This window comes from Diadema antillarum, unplaced genomic scaffold (assembly GCF_040938485.1).
Source record: "Diadema antillarum isolate AM-2024a unplaced genomic scaffold, OU_Dant_1.0 scf00000049, whole genome shotgun sequence".
NCBI lineage: Eukaryota > Metazoa > Echinodermata > Echinoidea > Diadematoida > Diadematidae > Diadema > Diadema antillarum.
This window is the reverse complement of record NW_027270938.1, coordinates 2187306-2209261: the sequence shown is the minus strand read 5'-3', so window position 1 is coordinate 2209261 and position 21956 is coordinate 2187306. Positions and strand designations below refer to the sequence as shown.

General features: G+C 38.0%; 2 protein-coding genes across 2 annotated transcripts; one reads left to right on the top strand and one right to left on the bottom strand.

Annotated features, from left to right (window-relative positions):
• Positions 1–1906: 1906 nt before the first annotated feature.
• On the bottom strand, positions 1907–7041 carry LOC139715463 (target of EGR1 protein 1-like). The gene is made up of 5 exons (XM_071627035.1): positions 6893–7041; positions 5856–6141; positions 4861–5120; positions 3611–3797; positions 1907–2653 (listed from the first exon to the last, which is right to left on the bottom strand). Exons 1-5 carry the CDS (start codon positions 7039–7041, stop codon positions 1907–1909), a joined length of 1629 nt encoding a protein of 542 aa, XP_071483136.1.
• Positions 7042–7616: 575 nt separating this feature from the next.
• LOC139715461 (adenine DNA glycosylase-like) lies at positions 7617–21403 on the top strand. Its single transcript, XM_071627034.1, has 12 exons — positions 7617–7752; positions 10455–10564; positions 11325–11435; positions 13268–13309; positions 14292–14477; positions 15911–16008; positions 17034–17278; positions 18000–18103; positions 18500–18572; positions 19528–19676; positions 20582–20779; positions 21314–21403. Exons 1-12 carry the CDS (start codon positions 7656–7658, stop codon positions 21401–21403), a joined length of 1503 nt encoding a protein of 500 aa, XP_071483135.1. The 5' UTR covers positions 7617–7655.
• The last annotated feature ends 553 nt before the right edge of the window (positions 21404–21956 follow it).

The window sequence follows — 21956 nt, the reverse complement described above, 5'->3', positions numbered from 1 at the left end:
TGTATTTATGACTGATGAACCAAGGTATGACTCCATATCAACCAAATCATTCTGAATGGTCAGAATTATGAAATATCACATAGCTATTCCCAATCATGATTTTGCATGTGTAAACCCTATGGCAAATGTAAGCGTAACGTCAGTTACATAACATCAGTTACCGTCATGCCTTCACTGAAATTGGCATGGTGGTAAAAGGAGACAACTAAAGTGCACATTATTTTGCACACCTGTTCCTAAGAACCTAGGTGTATTGCCATATTAAACACATAAAGGCTAAAAGTCAGGGACATGAGATACTTCCATTTACATCTACACCATAATTTCCCATGTCCTTTTTCCGTAACGTCAGTTACCGACACATTTTAACTTGCTACGTGATAAGAAATGCAGTTTGAGAGAAAAACTTTCCACCTATTTCTTCATTCTCATGAACTTATTCATCAATGCTAATTGCAAGCCCAAGGTGCTTTCATTCACAAAACTACAAGGTAAACAATTTCATGAAAATCCTTACGTGTAACGTCAGTTACCGTTGAATTGCCCTGATGTGAAAAATGACATTGTGCTCTAAATTTGTGTCACAAAGGGATGAAAAATTCGTTTATATTATCTCTGTCATTTTCCTATCAAAATCTGGGAGATTTTCTTTTTTTTAATCTAGAGACAGCAGCACACAGAATTCAACAAAGCATCAACAAATAACTTTTAATGGAAAGTTCAATTTTCCACAGCTTTCCCTGAGCGCTTCACCAATATTTCTGCATTGGTAAATCTACCCAGCAGTTCAAGGCAGCGTTCCTTTTAACATAACTTATCTCTGGAGGCCTCGCTGTGATCGCAAGCAGGTGGCTGTTCAGATGAGTCCAAGCAGACTTAACAATCACTCAATTTGACAGTAGATAAAACATTCTGCAGGATCTGCAAATACGTGTGGTTTCATCTGACCTCCCCACATTCACAGCAATGAGGGTATTATAGACTAGGGCGTCATACATTTCAGCTACATTTGTGCAACTACATGAATAACCCTTCAGCAGCTACAGGATTATTGAAATATCAACACCTCCCTGAATAAGGCATTAAATGTCACATACATTCATATGGGTTGAAACACACTGATCGTGTATCTATGGAATGAAATAGATGGTACAGTTTTGGTTTAGATAGGGGATTCAGATTTAAGTTTCTGCAATATGATTAGACACCACATATAGAATATTAAAAAGCATACAATTCTAAGAGGAATTCAAGGGTTATTTGATGAAAATCGGTTTTGAAGTGGCTGAGAAATCCAAAAACAAAGTACGATAAAACAAGGTGATATAATAAAAGGTGGACCCCACCTTTCATTTGGACCGCTTTGTTTTTAGGATATCTCAGCCATTTCAAATACAATTTTCATCAAATTAACTTTGATTCCTCCTAGAATTGTTTGCTCTTTCACATTTCATGAGAGGTTTCTCATTATCTCATAAAAAAGTGGAAACTTGAAGCCCCATCTCAACCAAAGTTATACCATCCCTTCAAAATGGTAAATTACAATGACACAGAGATGACATGAATAGGACAGAGACACATACCACACATCTTAACACTTTGCATCCCACATGCACACATACAAGTGTGCAAGGGCAGCCATTACCATTTCAGTATATCAATTTAATTATCAGGTGGGGCAGCCCTGGATAGTTCAGAGTGTAAAGGGTTAAAGCATGAAAAAGAGTGGTGAGAGGTAGGTTTCTGTGATACCTACATACCAAACCCAGTCTCTACCATGGGCATAACTTCCACATTCCTTGAAAACAGAGGAATGTACCATGGATCACCAGTCACTTCCAAAGGCACTTTCATCCAACAGCCAAAATGCTGCTGTATATTCTGCAGTTCTACTGGCAGTTATTAATCACCTCACAAGTTTCTCAATGGCAATCATCTTTTCTCTATGGTTTGCAGATGTCTTTGTGAAGGAACTTTTGGCTATCGCCAGTGGGTATTCCTTTCCGCTGAGGTACAGCTTGTTGATCATACGACCAACTCCAAAATGTTCCATTATCGACACGGTCTTCTGGCCCTGGCTTCCTCGCGTGGCTGCATCACCAATGCCTGCATTTGAAGAGGAGTCCTGGTCTCTAGCAGGCTTGCTTTCCTTCTTCCCGAACCTCGCCAGGAAAGCAGCAGTGGCGAAGCCAGTCATGAATGCGTCAAATCCGGCTCGATGGCTGCCACTCTGCTTGGGGACCAGAGGATCCACCTTCATTGTCTCTTTCTTTCTCCCTTCATCCATGCCATTCTGTGTGCTTCCAGCTTCACTTCCATCCACTGCCAACACTGTGTGGTTACTATCACCAGTCTCTTCCATTTGATCTTTGTCTCCTATACAAGCATTGCTGGTTGATGCGGTTTCCATGGCTACATCCCTACTTCCCTCCATCTCCTCCTCCTCCTTCTGCTCTTCCTCACCACCCTCTTTGGTCTTCTTCTCATCCTGCTCTCCGTCAAACACCTCCACCTCCTTGTTGCGATTTCTCTTGTTCCTCCTCCTCCTCTTACGCTTCTTCTTCTCCTCTGCAATGACTTCCTCTGCATCAAGGATGGCATCCGGATCATGTGACTTGGGACACTTCATTCCTTTATTACAATAGCCGTGGGCCTGGTGTAGTAAGAAATCAACAAAATGATTTATAACGGAAAAGATCATCACTTAGAAGATTACATGTTTTGTAGACATTCCAAAGATGGATAATACAAAGACAAAAGTTGCCAAATGTAATACTTGGTTACTACAGAAAATATGAAATTCCCCTTTGGATTTAAACATGCATGAAGTTTGTATCTGTTCACATATTACTGACATGTTAAAGATAGGAAATATTAACTAGCTTCATTTAACAAAGCCACATACAAAAATTCTATGGTTTATTCATCCATACATCTGAATGGTTGCCAGCACAGCACACAAAAGTCATCAAAGAAGCTAGATCATATATTGTCCGGAACAACAACTTTTCAAGGCAATCATGACATATGTGAAATGCTGAGTTCAATGAGTAAAATCATATTTTCCTTTATTTTGTTACCAAAGTATTGCATAAAGGAAACATATTAATTTGTAAATGACATGGCCTCAATATCACGCCTTGCTGTTCTTTCCCTTGATTTTCTTACTTAAGGTCTGAAACAGGGGTTTTCATAAACAGAGACTTTTGCCTCTATTAAACAGCAAGTTACTTTAGGTTAGAAAGACATATAGAAAGTAGAAGGACATATAGAAAGCGAAAGAGATATGATTTCATATTTGTACCCACTCTCTCGAGTATCAAGTGCCAATTGAATGTTTAGTCAGTGCAGATGTTCAATCCTCCATAATGAATAAACAACCGCGATATTCCGACAAAACACTTTATACTTCTTATTAAAACTTGCTCACAAAATTCACTTCTTATTTTATTTTCAAAACATTAATCACTGATAATTTCCCTCATAATGATGAAGAACCAAATGATTCTCCATCAAACAACTTTCTAATGTTAGCTGCACTCAACAGTTATGATCAATGTCATCCTGGACCTAAATTTTCACTATGAACTTGTGGAAGGAGACAACTTACTGCATAGACTTCACAGACCAGTGTAGACTTCGGTCCAGGCTTTCCCTCTCTGTGTCTGGCCAGGAAGTCTGCAGGCAGTACATAGCTCTGGTAGCACACAGCAGCAATGCCATCAGAATACTGGGGGAAGTCTATGTGGGCATAATGGCATGACCCATCTTGTCCTCTCAGTGCATTCTCTCGTTGGCTATATGGAGAAAGAGCAGACCAGTAGTACTGAACATTAATGTATCATACACTCATAATACACATACATACAGTGTACTCACACATCACTATGATAGAAACATTGTATAGTTGTTACATGCGTTGTTCATACATACAATCACAAATCATCACTGGAGTGACAAGACCTTGTATCTACAAAATGTCAAACGTTCAGGAGAGAAAAAAATCCCCACACAAACATGGCAGCCAAAGTGCTATATCAAATGGGATGACATGCCATGGTGAGGCTTCATTTTTGGGGGTAAGACAGCTAGGATGTGTACAGGACATCACTTCATTGATTATCTGACCATTAATCAAAAAAAGTACTTTTCACAAAAATTTGAGATACAAGGTCTTGACATCTCAGCCACAAATATACATACAAACATAAATACATACATACATACTTGTACATACAACAATGCAAATAAATCATTGAAGTGTGGAAACTCCACAGATTCCTTTTACCTTCTTCAGTATGATGCATTATGTGTCATTTTATTTGGAATGACTTAATCTTTGTCATCGTTTTTCATTGGGTAGTGGATTTGACAGCATATTCCAGCTTTCCGTTATGACCTCCATACAACTTGATGGGTCGATGGATGTTACGGAAGTTAAAACACAGACACACATATACACATACACACATAGATACACACAAAACCCAACCACTGATGGAATCCTATCTTTAGTTGTGCTATCATTCGCTGGCATAAAAGATACAAGTATGGAAAAAAATGCTTCTTATGTTTTTCAGTACTCTAATTTCCCTCTTCTACTTTCATGAATCCACAGTCAGATCTATACTGATTGACAATGGGCATGAGTAAAATCATTTGAGCCTGACAAGTTAATCATTAAAATCATGTGACATAAGCTGTGATATCAAGTGAAGCTGGTAAAACGGCATATTTAAGAGCATTGAATAGAAATACAAACTGTATCTCTTCTTTTCTCCTTCCAATTGAAAACATTCAGAATTACAACATGTAACCTGAGCTTTCCATTATATATATCAGCAAGGTCATACAAGTTACCTTTTTCGGAAGACAAATTCCAGGTAGGATGCTGTCATTCTAGCCTCATATTCAGCCACATACTTGGTGTCAAAAATGCCCCCTGCATACATCTCACTGAGGTCCGCTACAAACTGGGCACTGGTCGAGGGCAGGTTGGTATAAAGGTTCTGGTAGAGAAAGACCAGGTCGACTAGGCCATTGTGGAGAGCCAGTGGCTTCTTTGCAGCCAAAACTTGGTTGAAAACAAGCCTGACAGATGGCCAAGATTTGTCCTCTGGCTGAAAGTAATGGAAACATGTATTTAAGTGAAAGTGATGTTGTACATTGTGGGCAAGCATACCGTCATGGTTTCTGTGTTTTATGGAAATACAATTATGAAGGTTACATTCAGAGACAATATATTCATCACAGAATTCCTACACAAATAGAGGAAGCAATGGGCATTGTATCTTGAGCTGACTGAAATCATAATTCTAAAAATGTGTTTTGCTACTTTAGCAAATTACAACAGAATTGGAGGGTATAGTTTGACGAAAAAAACAACAACAAACAAACAGGCATGAACATAATATTTCTCATAAATCTATTGTAAGATAAGCCAATCATTATTTTTGTTGTTTTCATGCAAAAATCATATTATGTAAAATTTTTGGACAGATTTGCAACCATTCGCCATCTGAACATAAATGAGCCAGAAAATTCAGACTGTGCATCACTGATTTTAGCCAAATATAAGACCAAGATCATAGTACAAGGTTGGCAGGCTTGTTGAAACCCCAAGTACTAGATGAACAGACTTAGGAGCCATTGTGGCCCAGTAGAAAAGGCCACTATCTCTTAATCATAAGGTCCCTTGTTCAAGTCACCTTGGACTTTGACATAGCACTTGATTCTCATTTGACAGGACTTCAAACCGCCAGTCCTGTGGTAAGTAGCTTGCTCACAAGCATGGAAGAGACACCATGATTACCATGTAGATATTTTCAAACACACACACACACACAAACACTCACCTTGTCAGGACCCCTGTAGTACAACACACCACTGGAGTACTGCTTGTTGAAGTCAAAGCCATGACCAACCAGGAACTGCAAGGCGCCAGGCTCTACCATGTAATCCTCATTACACAAGGTCAAGATGTTGAAGGTCTGGGCTACAAACTTCAGCTGATTTGGTGGATTGACTGCTGTATTCTCATTCTCTTGGTCTTCCAGTAGCTTGAAGCATGAAATCCCAATGGACAAAATTGATCTGGTTTTGGCCACCTCGGAGATGAATCTGTATCTGTCCTCTATAGACCTAGGCCAATAGTAAACAAAAGAGAGTAAATATGTGACATTTCAACTGCTGGTAAAACAACCCAGTTAAACTTGAGTTTTTCATATCATCTGAAAGAGCCTATTCTTCTAAAATCATCTACATCATTCCTAAGTTTGGGATCATGGAATGAATGGGAAAGTGTGTTTTACGCAGTTTTTCTACATTTCTCTTTTTTCGTAACAAAAATTTAGTGAGATCAGGACACAGGTCCCTTCTCATTTCTTGGAAAATGGCACACTCTTCACTTTTAACTCTAATAAATTTTGAAAGGATAATGATTGCTACTGCTTTGAAAGTTGGCATTAATCATAGACAGAATGTGAAAATAGAGCAGGCTCAATTACAGCTTAATCTGATAATCTCTTGTTGCTCCTGTGAGGCTGTGGTTTACAAGCAATTCGGGCGATCGAAAAACGGAAAATGAGCCACTTGCTTAGCCGAATAAACACTCACAAGTCTCCACATTCAAATACCAATCAATCTCGCTCGGGTTGTAGGCCCAGTCAAATTTTCTCATGTCTAACCTAATGAAATCACTTTTTCTTATCACACAAACATAACATTTCTACCATTCTCCATGTTAATCTAGGTACATACAAAAGGGAAAAAAAAAAAAACAACGGCATCCATCTCATCCTCATTGCACCAGTGCTGTGCACTGTCCTCATCCATCTCAGACATCAATATCAACATCTCGGACTAAGTGATCACTGGTGATTGAACAGCTTACTTGGCCATCAGATTTCGACGACATCCTAAGCCACTCAGTTCTGCATCAATGGCGATGAATGAGGCTGTCTGGATAGCTAAATTGATCGCAGGCCAAAAATCAGTGAAGTTGTCTCGATGAATGTCAATAATTGGTACATTTAGCGTCATTTTGCTTTGCTTTTTAGCGCTTCAGCACGTTCAGTGAGGCGAACTGAATAGCCCGCATCATTATGAAGAAGGTAACCGACCCTAGGTCTGTACCCACCACCCTACACCACATGTGGTCTGTACCACAAGAGTTCTGTGGTCTGTACCCACCACCCTACCTGCGCTATGGATGTCGTACGTCGTATTATCAACGTTGGTACCCAGATAGTATCACCACACGGGAAAGTCAGGAACAATAAGGGATAGCAGTAGGTTTATAAAAATATTTGTCCATCTAATTTCCTACTTTTTATATATGATAGGATTACATTTATTATGGATAGTATTTGTTTGATACAGGTTATTTGATTAATGGTCCCATCATCATTTTGTACGTGTTAATAATATCCACAGAGATAATTGAGTCCCTCACATTACCCAAAATAATATTGGTATATACCGGGATTTTCCCTGGAAGAAAACGCGCGCTCGTCTAAAATTGCATAACACAACCCATGCGCGCTCCCTGCCTCGCCCTCGACACCAACACACCCGGTCTGGTCCCATGGCATGGATGTGTATATCTAAGAGAATGGCGCCGGTGGATGTTTACATGTGATTTCAGCTTGGATTAAATGGTTTTCGTATTTTCGAGGCGCCTTGTGATATTACAGCGTAGTTTCGCTTGTACAATGAAGAAGAACAAAAAGCAGACCTTCAGCAATAGGTCAGGTGAGTGATACTATTCAGCTGTAAAGTAAGTGTATAAATCCTGTGACTGTATCGATCGCGAGAATACTCATCATGAAAGACGTAGGTCTATCGAATATAGACCCTGGGCCCTAGATATCTCATAGTCAACAACTAGGCCCTAACGTGAAGTATGTACTCAGTACTTTAGAACGACAAGCCCGATAGCTCAGTTGGTAATGTAATGGTAAGGAAGCGCAGCAACAGAACATATCATGTGCTGTCAGATCAGAGGAGGAGGCTTGCAAGTTGTGATTTGAAATCAGAGGAAAGTGGCTTGTGTATAGTCAAGGAGGTAGGTCGGCCGGAGGTATTCCTCCTTGTGACCTTGGTATAATGATACCCCAAGAATAAGCTGCCTGCATGCGCATGGTTATATATTACCGGTACTTAGTTCTGTCAGTCTCCAAATGTTCACAACACTCTAAGCCTTGGGTGCATTACTTGTTATTACTCTGCCAGTTTTGTTTTGTTTTGTTTTGTTTTTTGCTTGGTTTTTTTTTTTTGGATACACTGTACAGCTTTTAATGAGTATGATTCCTCTGGGTAATCAGGTTTGGGAGAAGTGATGGGGCCATTAAATATGATGGATCCATATGCTTTTAAATGTACTGTAAAAGTGGTCTCTTTCGCAGTAGGTTGAACCATTGAATTCACGCGAAAATGTTTTGAAAAGTCACACAAAATTAACCACGCAAGGAAATGTTTTGAACTCGCTGCTTGTTAATACAACACTATTGCGCACATGCACACACGAAGATTCCGTGCATTATGGATATTACACCTTTGTAAGCATTATGGATATTACACCTTTGTATAAGCATGTTATAAAGTACTTGAGAGATGGAACTTCAGATGAGCCTGCATTTAATTTTGATTTCTATTTGATAAATGAAAGAATAATTGGATTATAGTTTGGGTTTTCATGTGCAAAATAAAGCAGTTTTTGCTGACTGTGAATTCACAGATTTTGCCGACCGCGAAAAAGTCGGCACCGCTGGAAACCATGAAAGTATCTGTACGCGAAAGAAACCACTTTTACAGTAGGCCTAGATCTGCTACATAATGCATTGTGCAGGAGTAACTCCTAAAGCAGCTACTGGACACTTTCAAACACACAGATTGGGTCATTTGATTTTTTTTTTTTTAATAGAATTTTCTTCTTCATCAAGTAAAAGTGTATCTTATAAAATTGTTCATTTTGTATGAACATCTGATAGACTGCACATGATTGTTTGGATATAGTGGTAAGTAATCTTTAGTCTCTCCCACTACCCCCCCCCCCCCAAAAAAAAGAAATCCTGTATTTGAATATTTACGAAGTGTCATCAAGTAGAATCACTTGCAGATGTAATAACTGGCAATATAAGCAATCCCCACACCTCTTTTCTTCACTTGATCTTCAAAGTGAGGAACGTGTCTAGGTTTTTTAAGTACTTACATTGCACACTATTATTAAATGATTCAGTTGTAGGACCTATCCATGAATCTTGTGTAATGTATGTATTTTTATGCCTCCGCCATGAAGTGGTGCAGGAGGCATTATGTTTTCGGGTTGTCCGTCCGTCTGTCCGTCCGTCCTTCCGTTCTTCCGTCCGTCCGTCCTTCCGTTCGTCCGTCCGTCCGTAATGAATTTTGTGGACAGCATAACTATAAAACCTTTTGAGGTATCCTAATGACTTGGCATGAATGTATATTAGGGGGTGAAGTTGTGCCTATCAACTGTTGGATGCACATGCCAAAGGTCAAAAGGTCAAGGTCAAATGCTTAAATTTTACTATTTCGCCCATATCTATGTAATGCTTGAAGATATTTTCTTGAAACTTAGTGTATACATGTCTTACCCAATTTAGATTCTCTGGTGAAAGTTTGGGGTCATGAGGTCACAGGTCAAAGGTCAAAAGTTCAAGTAAAAATGTTAACATTTCACTTTTTTCTCCATATTTTGGAAATTGTTCTAGGTGTCCTCATGGAACATAGTATATGCATGTACTGACTGGCAGTGATTATCTAGGGAATTTGGGGTTCATGGGGTCAAAGGTCAAGTGCAACACTTCAAAATTTTACTATTTCCCTCATATTTATGCAATGCCAGCAGGAATATTTTTTCTTTTAAACTTGGTGTATGCATGTATAACCCAATAGAGTTTCTCTTGGAAGGTTTGGGGTTTTTTTGCCAACAAAATCAAAGGTCAAAAGGTCAAAGATCAATTGAAAGTGCTGAATTTAGCTCTTCCTCCATATCTCGGAAGTGGCTCACGTTATCTTGAAACTTAGGACATATTTATGCATGTTCTGCCTGACAGTGATTCTACTTATGAATTTTAGGGTCAAAGGCCAGATGAAAATGGTAACAATTTACTATTCGGTACAGAAATTGCACTATTTCTCTGTACCTTGAAAATTATTCAATGCACAAACTTATGAAAGGGTCAAAGTCAAGTTAAAGTCCTTAAATCCCCAAATACATGCTCTCCTATTTATCCAAACCTAGGTCAAAGCAGGTGAACATTCAACACATCTGTGACTAACATGTCTTCTTAATATTTTGCCAATTTTGTGAAAATGTAATCACACATTGTCCACATGTACTATAATTATTTTACCTATTAGAGAATCATGCAGTATGGCGGAGGCATACCAGTCGCCATAGCGACATTTCTAGTTGTTGTTGTTTTCCACAGTGAATGAAGAGGGAAGCATCCACAGTCTTGATAATGATGAAATCCATCACCTGAGGAAGACTATGTTGGAATGGTACGATGAAAACAAAAGGGATCTGCCATGGAGAAATGTAAGTAAGGTAAAGTCTCACACATCATTGACAAAGCAGTTGCTCATACAGTGATCCTGTACAAGTAATTTTGAGTTTACATTCCAAGTTACCTTTTCATACATTCTTAATGTGCACTCTTTATATAGTTTAATGGTTTTTGTAATGTATCCCAGATACTGAATATTTATTGCCAAAATGCCAAGATGTAGACAAGAAATTTGTGTTTTAATAAGATTTACGGCCTATTTTTTTTTTCATGGTGTGTAAACATGGCATACCTAGGTAATCCCTTAGATAGATGATTTGGCTATAATCATCATCTGTATCTTAACGCAATCTCTTCTATTGAAACATCCACTGAATATAAAGGTACGGTACTGGTACTTCAGATATTGTTTCATTTCAAATACTTGGTATATGTTGTACATAATACAAATGCATTGATTTTGTTAATTTGTCTTTAATATGTAGGCCTATATCAGAAATCTTGACAATAAGTATTTTTAAGGTGCTGTATCAATTTTACCAGGATGCTCAAAATGCACTTCTATATAGTGCAGTGTAGAATTACAAGAAACAAATGACATCAGGGAATTGGTCGTAGATTTGGTTTGAAAGTCATGAAAGATTGTCTACACTGTGTATCTAGATGTGCATGCACACATTATTGCAAGTAGAATGATTGACTTATTATCCCTTTTTTTTTTAATGTCATGTTGTATGGACTTTATATCATATTTTGTTTTGATACAGTTTTCATTTAAATCCTTGTAAACAGATCAAAAAGGATGATTCCAACCAACATGCCTATGCTGTCTGGGTCTCAGAAATCATGCTCCAGCAGACACAGGTTGCCACGGTGATAGATTACTATAACAGGTGGATGAAGGTATGCCTCAATGTGTATTTTTAAAACCACAAAATCCTCCATTCCTTAAAAAAAGAAGAAGAAGAAAAAAAAAGATAAGATACAGTCATGCCTTCCTTCCTGCATTTATCCAGCTCTTCCTCTTTTCCTTTCCTTTCTTTTCTTTTCTTTTCTTTATTTCATAACACAAGCCATTGGTATATATATATGAGATTAAAACCTAAAATGGCATTAAAACGCTTTATCCTGGCGAGGAAAGCGCATGTTTTAGAGACAAGACACCAAACAGGTTAGTCATCGCATTCTTCATCAGCGACCAGGATGCGATGTGATGTTAGATTAAAATCCGTTTCTGAAGCACAACATACACACGATGGTATACGTCTGCTCCTGGTCGAGCAGACGTATATATCTGTTATTTTCCCATCATCCCTTTAAGAGTTTACAAGTTCAGTAGTGTCAACTTTGTTGATAAGAGGCTTAGTCTTCGACAAGACTATCCATCTTTGAAAAGACCATTAGGCAATGCAACACTGCACTGCATTACAATGTATTATTTAGAGTGCACCCTTCTTAATATTCCTGTACTTTAACATATTCTTGATTAAAGCATAGATTCATTCATTAATCAATTGCTGTCTCAAAAAATAATATGTCAAAATACCATGCCTCAGTTTCGCCAAAAATATTTACAGTTTATCAATAGAGCAGATAGTTGAAGTATCAATGTGAAGCTGCTATAAAGAAGAAGCATAACACTAACCAGCCAAGAGTCTATTTTTCCATGACAGTTTGTTTCCCTCTTCTGGTGTCTAGTAAGCCAAATTTTTATTTTCATGTAGGTTGTATATTAATATGAATTGATCAGTATCTGCATGTTTGCAAATAAACATTATTACCACACTAAGGGAGAAGAAATAGAGGGATGATTATATAAAAAAAAAGGAAAAATGTAAGAAAAAATATGATATTTAAAACAAAAATCTTAATGGTACATTTGTTGAAATGGAATAATCAAATGTGGGTGCATTTAATCGAAAGTGGATGAAATATCAAAGACACAAGCTGGAAAAAACTCAGTTTGAGCAGGAGAACATCCCACCAGTCTAAGCAATCAAAGAAGGGACAGTTTTCTGTCATATGGTAAAAATAAACCATGTGTTTACACTGGGTAGTGGCAACTGCTAAACTGCACTTTGAAAATGTGTTTTGATATGCCCCAGTCAACTCTTACCGCTTTCAGTAACTCATGCATTTTTGGCCCGCTCCTGGTCCGAGCTAAATTAGCCCGCGCCAAGCATTAAAAACTACGTTCAGTAACTATAGCAGAGCCGTGCTACTTTTACGATGACCCATTCATAAACTTGATCAAGTAAGGGATAACTGCCATGGTAACTGAACACCTCATGGACAGAGCGGAAGTGCATTTTCGCGCGATATTTGATGTGCGTGCGGCGTGCTTATGAGCTGAGCAGCGTAAGCTGTGACCTTTGACCGTGAAAGGAATTTTGGCCCGCACCTGGCGCTGCTTTCGTTCATAAACTCTTTGATCAGTGCCAGGCCTGTGCCTGGTCTGCGCCTGGTGCTACTTGTAGCTGCAGCAGCGCCAAAATAGTCCGCACCTGACGCGGGCCACTTTGGCCCCCACCCATTCATAAACTCAGAATTTTCAACTTGGTCCGCTCCTGGTCCGCTCCTGGTCTGAGCCAAGAGGGTTACTGAAAGGGGTATTGGACTAGTAAATGATTCTTATCCATCACAATGAAGGGGAAATAAAGCTCAATATTCATTATCTAGCTTGTTCTATATCAGCTGGTTTATACTTGGTCTCATTTTTCATTTTAACTGGACAGAAATGGCCCACACTTCAATCGCTGTCCGAGGCTACACTAGAGGTCAGTATGCCTTTTAATGCAGACATTTTGTGACACCATACAATTTGATGCAGTGTACTTATATTTGACAGTCTTTGACGAATTGTTTTCAATGAAGAAGTCAAATTTTATGTATCATACCTGACATGTTGTGCATATTTGGAACACAAACACTACCAACAAAAGAGAAGATAGATTGATAGATTAAAGAACTGGTTGTCACAGGACTAGTTTAAAAAGCAATGTATTCTCAAATGGTCAATGATCTGCTTCATGTCAAAACATTAAGTTTACTCTTTAGCGGTACTTTGACTTAACTCTTCAAGTGCATGTTCGCACGCCCAACTCAGTCGATGGCATGCCAAGTTCACATGTTTGCTCAAACACACAAACCAGTCCAAACTGATCAATGAATCGCCAAATGCCACGGGTACAATGACAGCTTCATTCTCAATCCCAGTCCTCTCACATGTATATTGCATGTGTTGTGATTGAATATCAAGCAGTATTCCCTGTTGGATTTTCAAGTTAATTCTAAGTTTCTGTCACTGTTTTTTGAGCGAAAGTCATGCCTGGACAATAATGTACCTACTGGTCACTTGAAAGAAAAATAAACATAAACTTGTCATAACAGTCACATCAAAGCCTCGCTTAGAAATTTCTCTACAAATTTGCTCAGTGCATGTCCAGCATAACAAAAATCTCTTAAAAGTTAGATGGAGATTAAAAACAAAATGTTTTCCCATAGCATGCCTGTATTGCAGTCTCAGAAAAATGTGGCACACACAGGGTTTATACTGTGGCACATAAAGAGTTCACCCATTGAGGTTGAGCTGATTTTGACAAAGCACACATTTCCCATAGACCCCTGCCCAAGTATACACGGAACTCGTCCTCAACGGGTTAAAAACGAAATTCTTGATGGAAGTATCTACCTATCAGCAACTCCTGGCTTGTACTCATTCTCTTTATTCTCCCTTTTCCCCCAAACTCCCTGGTTCAGGAGGTGAGAGAAATGTGGTCAGGGCTTGGATACTACTCCAGAGGACAACATCTTTTGGAAGGCGCCCTCAAGGTCCAGAATGAACTAGGAGGGAGGATACCAGAGAATGCTGAACAGCTGCAGAAGAAGCTGCCAGGTGTTGGTCGCTACACAGCTGGTGCCATAGCCTCAATTGCCTTTGATGAGGTAGATGTTTATTAGGCTGCGTTCACATAGAAGTATACTATTCGGGTATTCGGGCTTGTTTTTCGAGGGCACGCGAATAGCTGGAATCGAACGATAGGATTTCCTCACACCGGTTCACATAAGAGGGCACTATTCGAAAGTACCGAATACCTGCGAAAAGTATAGCAAAGTGGGAATCGAGCTTGTTCGATTTTCTTGCAGCATATACCGTCCCTCGTTTATGAAATAATGACAATTTTGGTCTGGATTTGCCCTTTATCAAAAATAAGCATGTAGACTGACATTCTGATGCAGTTTAGAAATTGTTAATAAGATTTGCTGGGACGTAGGAGGAAGAAATCCTCACTACATGAGATGGTGAGTCGACAGTGCGGGTGATGGTGTATTCGGTGCTCGAATAGCGAATAGCGAATAGCGAATACCGAATACTTCTATGTGAACGCAGCCTTATATATTCAAGTTGTAGGCCTATTCTGCTATAATTAAGGTGTTTGATGGAGGATAGTGGAATAGCCACAAAATAGAATTGGCATCTGAAATTTGTGTCTGAAAGACATTTCAGGGAATATACTTGTAATAAGCTTCAAAATGTAGGTGAATCATGTGTCATCTGTAAGATGATTTGAGGTAAAGACATTCTGTAATACTTGGAGTCAAAAAACAAAACTTATCAAATTACAACGCTCTAGGAAGACAGAGGCTAATGTGTTGCCAACAAAAACTAATTATTCAAATTAATAATTTCTTGCGTTGAGTTGACTTTATTGCAACTGATCGACAAATTCCCCTTCATTAATGTAAATAAATCCAAGCCGAGTATGTATCATGGCTATATATTATATATATATATATATATATATATATATATATATATATATATATATATATATATGGTTATCATGCTACTACTGAAACACTGAATAGTTGGTGCTTATTAATATGTCAATGAAGTGCAGTTTGTCAATCAGTTAAAAAAAAAAGTTATTACTGTGTTACAGTATTGCATGGTCACAGTGATGCAAAGCAATGACCATTCGCATAACGTAAGATTCTGAAGAGCATAACATATTGTGTACATGTGGAAAGTATTGCTTTCTAGGAGGAGGAATCTAAGGCCCTATGAGTTATAATGTCTAATGCCCAGTAAACATTGTATATTGCATAGTTTAATCAGTGTTAAGGAGTTGAACATCACTTTACTTCTCACTTAATTAGACTGGCATATGTTTCATCAGTAAGCATGACATTTTTGTTGTCGTTGAAAATACACAGTTCTTCACTAAATGCACCCATATTTGACCTTTTCTATGTGATATTTCCAGCATACAGGGATTGTGGATATGAACTTATTTCATCAGTACATATGCCATACTTCTGACAACTTTGTGCTAAATTTACCTGCTTATGGAAATGGTCCTGTTTAATACTTTCAGCCTACAGGAGTTGTGGATGGGAATGTGATCAGAGTTTTGTCCAGGCTGAGGAGGATCGGTGCAGACTCAACCAGTCAGGTTGTCATGGCAGCTATATGGTGAGTGGACTACATCCCATGTCACCTATTTATTAACAACTTTTATAGTGTGAGGGTATAGAAAGAATGTTCATATTGTGTTCTTCCCTTTATGGATGAAAACACTTTACTTGCTCATGTGGACTTAAACATCTGTCCATGTCCACCAAAATTCCACATGGGTGCACTGCGCCTAATCATAGCCTTATAGTGACCGTGTCATTTGATATCTCTAGTTTCTTATGTGAACCAGTTGATTATTTTATATTTTATGTGCACTATAGTTTGCTGATTTTGATTTTCATGCAGCTCGCAAGTCAACCAATATTCATGAAATTAACAACTCGCAAATGTGTTGTAAATTATCTCCAAGGAGGGAAATCTCTAGCTTTTTTCCTGAAAAGGAATACTGCTTATATCCCATTCTCTCAGGGTAGTTCTTGATTGTGAATTTAAGCACTCCCAGAATTGTCTTACAAGATCCAGTTCATGAAATATAACATTCACAAAATGTGTGTCAAGTATGGTATATCATTCTCATGGAGATGGAAATCTTTTATGATGAATAATATTATTTCTTTGTGGAGCAGATAGCTAACAACTTTGGTTTCAAAGAAATTTGTCATGTTCCATACACTTTACATCGTACATATTAAAGGCTTAGTCACCTCAAATTTCCATTTTTAACTTAATATATATATTGAAGGTAGTAAATACCTGGCTGGGTGAAGCAACTCGTGGCAAGCCTTGATGTGTGTGTGTGTGTGTGTGTGTGTGTGTGTGTGTGTGTTGTGTGTAAGGGGGGGGGGGGGGTCTCTGCTTTAATATTGACATGTGAACCCTCTCCATGTCCACTAATTGTAGCACACAGCCACTTGGGGATTTATAATATATCCTTGGACTTTGTCACCTGTGCTCTTGGTCTTGACTGTGACAAGTTCCCACAAACAAACCATTTTACACCTTCTTTGCAAGAATTTCAGGAATGGATTGTGGCTAAAGCTGATATATCTGCATGCTGCCTGCTATTCCAACATTTATGACAGGGAGCTGGCCAATGCCCTCGTGGACCCAGACCGGCCTGGGGATTTCAACCAGTCGCTGATGGAGCTGGGAGCCACCGTGTGCCTCCCAAAGAACCCCCAGTGTGCTTCCTGTCCCATCAGAACCCACTGCAGGGCTTTACAACAGGTCGAACAGAGAAAGAGAGAGTGCCAATCAAGGCTCAGTGGTTCAAAGGTCAAATGTCAGAACGGGTCAAGAGGAACTGAGATCGGGGATATTGAGTGTCGTAAGTGACCCTGGCATGGACCGTGCATCTGACTGTTCAAACTTTACCCTAGCTACTTTGTGATGTCTTTGCTGCTTTTCCAAGCGGCAGAGTGCTTTTTTTTTAAGTATGACAAAATGACACACAAAAAAATTACATTCACTGTGTTTTATTTCGTATTGTGCACCAGCAAGTTTTTTTGGTGTGTTTGTTTTTTAAAAAGTCATCTCTTGAAGTAATGTATTTTCTGTTTGAATTTCTTGTATGCATGTCATTTTGTAATGCGCAGTAGAGTATATTATTATAGTAGCTGCGCAATATAAATGTCCTTTATTATTATTTTATTGGGGGTGGGGGGTTCAATCTACTTTTTAGAGGTTGTCAGCCCAAAATGTAACACTCGGGTCTTAATTTTGCTTACATACCTCTTCGAATCATTCAGTAAGTCTTCATATTACTTTCAAAGCATCTCATAGCCACAATTAGCAGAAGATGTTACTAATGAATTTACAAAAAAAAAAAACACATGTCAAAGAATCATAAGCAATGAAGTGAAGAAAGTCAAGGGATGTAAGAGTATGCAAATCTCCATGGAATAATCACATTCCTCTGATTTACCTAGTACATGTTCTGCTGGGTTATGCCCATGTCCTCAGTATTTTGTTGTTGTTGCTGTTGTTGTTTGATTTTTTTTTTCAGAATTTAAATTTTTTTCTGTGATTATATTTCTGCATCTACACAGTTGCTGAGAAATGTTCTCTTTGTTTGGTGGATCCATGGGATGGCAGTGCTGGAGTAATGAACTACCCAAGGAAACCAAAGAAGAAGCCACCCAAGCAACAAGTTGTAAGATATTTGATACTGAAATTACACTTTTTTTCTCCATACCTTGAAAATTACTCAATGCATAAACTTATAAAAGGGTCAAAAGTCAAGTAAAAATTCTCAAATTCCCAAATACCTGCACTTACAGATAATATAGCCATTCATCCAATGAAAGGAAAGTGAACATTCAACACATTTGAGACAAACCTGTCATTTTTATATTTTACCAATTATGGTAAACTGTCAGCACACATTGTCAAGATGTACTGTAGACCCTATTAGGAGAACCATGCATTATGGCGGAGGCATACCAGTCGCCATAGTGACATTTCTATTTATCAATGATTGACAGCTTTGATTGTGAGATGTAACTCTCTGTCCGAAATATTTTTTTCTGTTGTGGTTTTCTTGGTACAGCATGCCGTGTGCATTGTGGAAAGACTAAGCGGCAAGGAAACGGAATTCCTCATGGTTCAACGACCAGAAACAGGTTAGCCATTATTCATTTGATTCCTCCAAAATAAAAGAATAGATCATCATGATTCATAGATCAATAAATATATAGATAATTCATATTAATCAATGAATGAAAAATGAATAAACGATCAATAAATCTATGAATAAACATGATCAGTAAAATAGTAACCCTTTATAGCATCAAGTCTAAAGAGTAATGAACCCCAAATATATGTAGATTGAGGAAATACAGAATTATTGATAGAACAAATTAGTGAAGTTTAAAAACCTTTGGAGTTTGCCGTAGTCTTCTTATCCAATGATGGCAATACCAAAACTTTAGAAGATCTTAACTTCTAAAAGAATTATCCAATTTACCTCAATCTTCACCAATGTGTTTGATGAATATTTCAGCATTCATTTAGTCCACATATATATTTGGGGTTCGTGTCTCTTTAAGAACATGCAGTCTGGTTTGTGCGATATCTATGTGGTTCATTAGTTTATTACTCATCGATTTTTTGTACTGGTGTAATTTTAGTTGGTCAAGACAAAACATATCCGTTCTCCGTGTAAAATTATATGCCTATGAACTCAGGAACCTACAGTTTTACAAGCTTTAAAGCTTTTATGTAGGCCCCATCATATTTCTTATACTTACTAGTGACATTTTCATACGATGTGACCATGTACATTTGTGTCAAGTATATTTTCTTTTTCTTTTTCTTCTACAATCAAAAGACATGATTGTATATATTTTGTACTCTTGTTTTGTTGTCAATAATTTTGTAATGTCATCATTGAGAAAATGGAAATATGAAATAAATTTGAACTGAAATTTGAACTGAACATGCAAATGAATAAGTAGCAATACTCATCTCACCAGAAAACCTGTGAACAACATCTTTCAGTGACCAGAAATATTATAACCTTACAATTAGAAAGTCTGGACTCTCGGATGTTTGATTTGTGGTTGTCCCCCACCATAGGATTGCTGGCTGGCATGTGGGAATTCCCCAGTGTGGCTGTCACAGATGACACTCCAATCCAAAAGAGGAGAAACAAGATGGATGCCTACTTCACCGATAACCTCCATGTGACTTTTGAAAGCATCACTGCTAGGAGGCATGTGGATCAGGTAACTCATCGGTTAGATTAATCCTACATGTTTTTCTCTATTTTTGTATTTTTGTTACCATCATTAATGTGATTGATATGCTGCTGATGATAATTTCTATCATTATCATTCATGAAATGATCTTATCTCATCATGATTGTCATTGATACTATTGTCTTCATCATCATCATGAACTCCACTAACACTTTGTGATATTGAATTGCACAGCAGTCATGTTCACATGATAGCATGTTTCTACATGTTCATGCATGGGATATCAGCGCAAGGCTGCTGGTGTGCAGAAATGAATGATAGGTTAGGTGTAGTTCTCCCTCCCAACACCCAGATAAACATGGATGCTTTTTGCAGGTACACCACGTATGTCAGTCCTAGGAAGGTTTAAATATCATCCATTCTGGGTTGACACCTGTAGAGAACTGAGTGGGATGCTCTTGCACCCCGTGAAGAGGGGGCATTAAGGATGGTATAGTTTTGGTTGAGATGGGGCTTCATGTTTCCAACTTTTTTTTTTTGAGATGATGAGAAACCTATAGTGAAACATGAAAGAGCTTACAATTCTAACAGGAATTCAAAGTTTATTTAATGAAAACTGGTTTTAAAATGAATGAGATATCCAGAAACAAAGAGATCTTAGTAAAAGGTGGGACCCACCTTTTATTATGACCACTTTGTTTTGCTTTGTTTTTGGATTTCTCAGCCATTTCAAAGCCGATTTTCATCAAATACACTTGGAATACCTCTTAGATTTGTATGCTCCTTTATATTCCATGAATAGTCTCTGATTATCTCGCAAAAAGTTAAAATCTGAATCCCCCCCCCCCATCTCAACCAAAGCTATACCATCCCTTTAAAGATTCCAAATATTGTATTTTACATCATCATTTTCATCCTCTTTTTGTTGGCAGGTCATCCACATATTCTCTCACATACATCAAACCTATGAGGTTGAGAGCTTCCAAGCCAAGTCATGTGACATCAGAGAACCATGTGACAAGTCACATGATGTGCCAAACTACCAGTGGGTCTCCAAGGCAACCATGAAAGACATGGCAGTATCTACAGCTATGAAAAAAGTATTCAGCACATTCAACACCAAAAGCAAGGTAGACATAGAAAACAATTCAGTTCAATTCATTTACTTTCATTTTCATTTTTCTTCCAACAAAACATAAAGCAGAATAAATTAGGAATTATATCATAAGCATATACTGTATACATTAGAATGTGCAAAAGATAAACAATAATTAACAAATTGAGATATACATAATACCAGCAAAATACTGAAATATGTCTAGAGGGGAAAAAGAGAGAAAAAAATCTGCTATTTTTAATGACATACTTTATCAAGTATAAAAAAAAAATATGACCAATTTAATTCTGGTTTTGGCTAATTATTAAAGTCTTATTTCGTCGGTGCACGGTTTCTTATGTCAGTCCAATTATATCCCGAAGGGTACTTTTCAGAGTGGCTAATAGACTAAAATTTATGTATACATCATACAATATGTTTGTTTGGTATTGCTCTTGAGAGATTAGGTCTTACAGTGTGCTGTGGTGCTGCAATAATTTCCAAATGAATAATTGTACATAATTTCGTTTATTTCTCTTTCATTGTCTCCGTTTTCTTGTCATTCCAGAATCAGAGCAAGAGGTGCAGGCCAGTTGGGAAAGAAGGAGGAAAGGTGTCAAAACAGAGAAAACTGGAGTCATTCTTCTCCAAGAAATGAATATTGAATTGGTGTCAATATTTGCAATGATCGTCACAAAGCACAATGACCTCAGCCAATATCCTCAACCACCTAAACTGTGAATCACCACTAGGTTCAGTTGTAGTGGGACTGCACTTAAAAAGTGTTGTTGGTGGTTGGTAAATGATGAAAATGCATATTGTTAGATTTTATATTCCAGTGTCAAATCTCAGGGCTCGAATTGGTAGAAGTACTCAGATGGTTCTGCTTTATGCATTTTCCCTCATATGGTTGTGGACTGTCAAATTTGTCTATGTTAAGTCAGGGCTGCACACTAACCCATTTTTTTCTACTGGTCCAACCTGTCTTTCAGACCAAATGGCAAAACTAGGGCCCTATTTCATAAAGCAGTTAGTAAAGTTATGAACAACTTACGAGCGACTGGTGATCAGTTCTGATGTGCTGTGTACTTAGAAGAATTTCCATAATTCAGCACAAGAACTGATCACCAGTCACTGGTAAGTTGTTCGTAACTTTGCGAACAGCTTTATGAAACACCTCCCTGTAGGTACAGCCGTACCTAGTTTTGCCA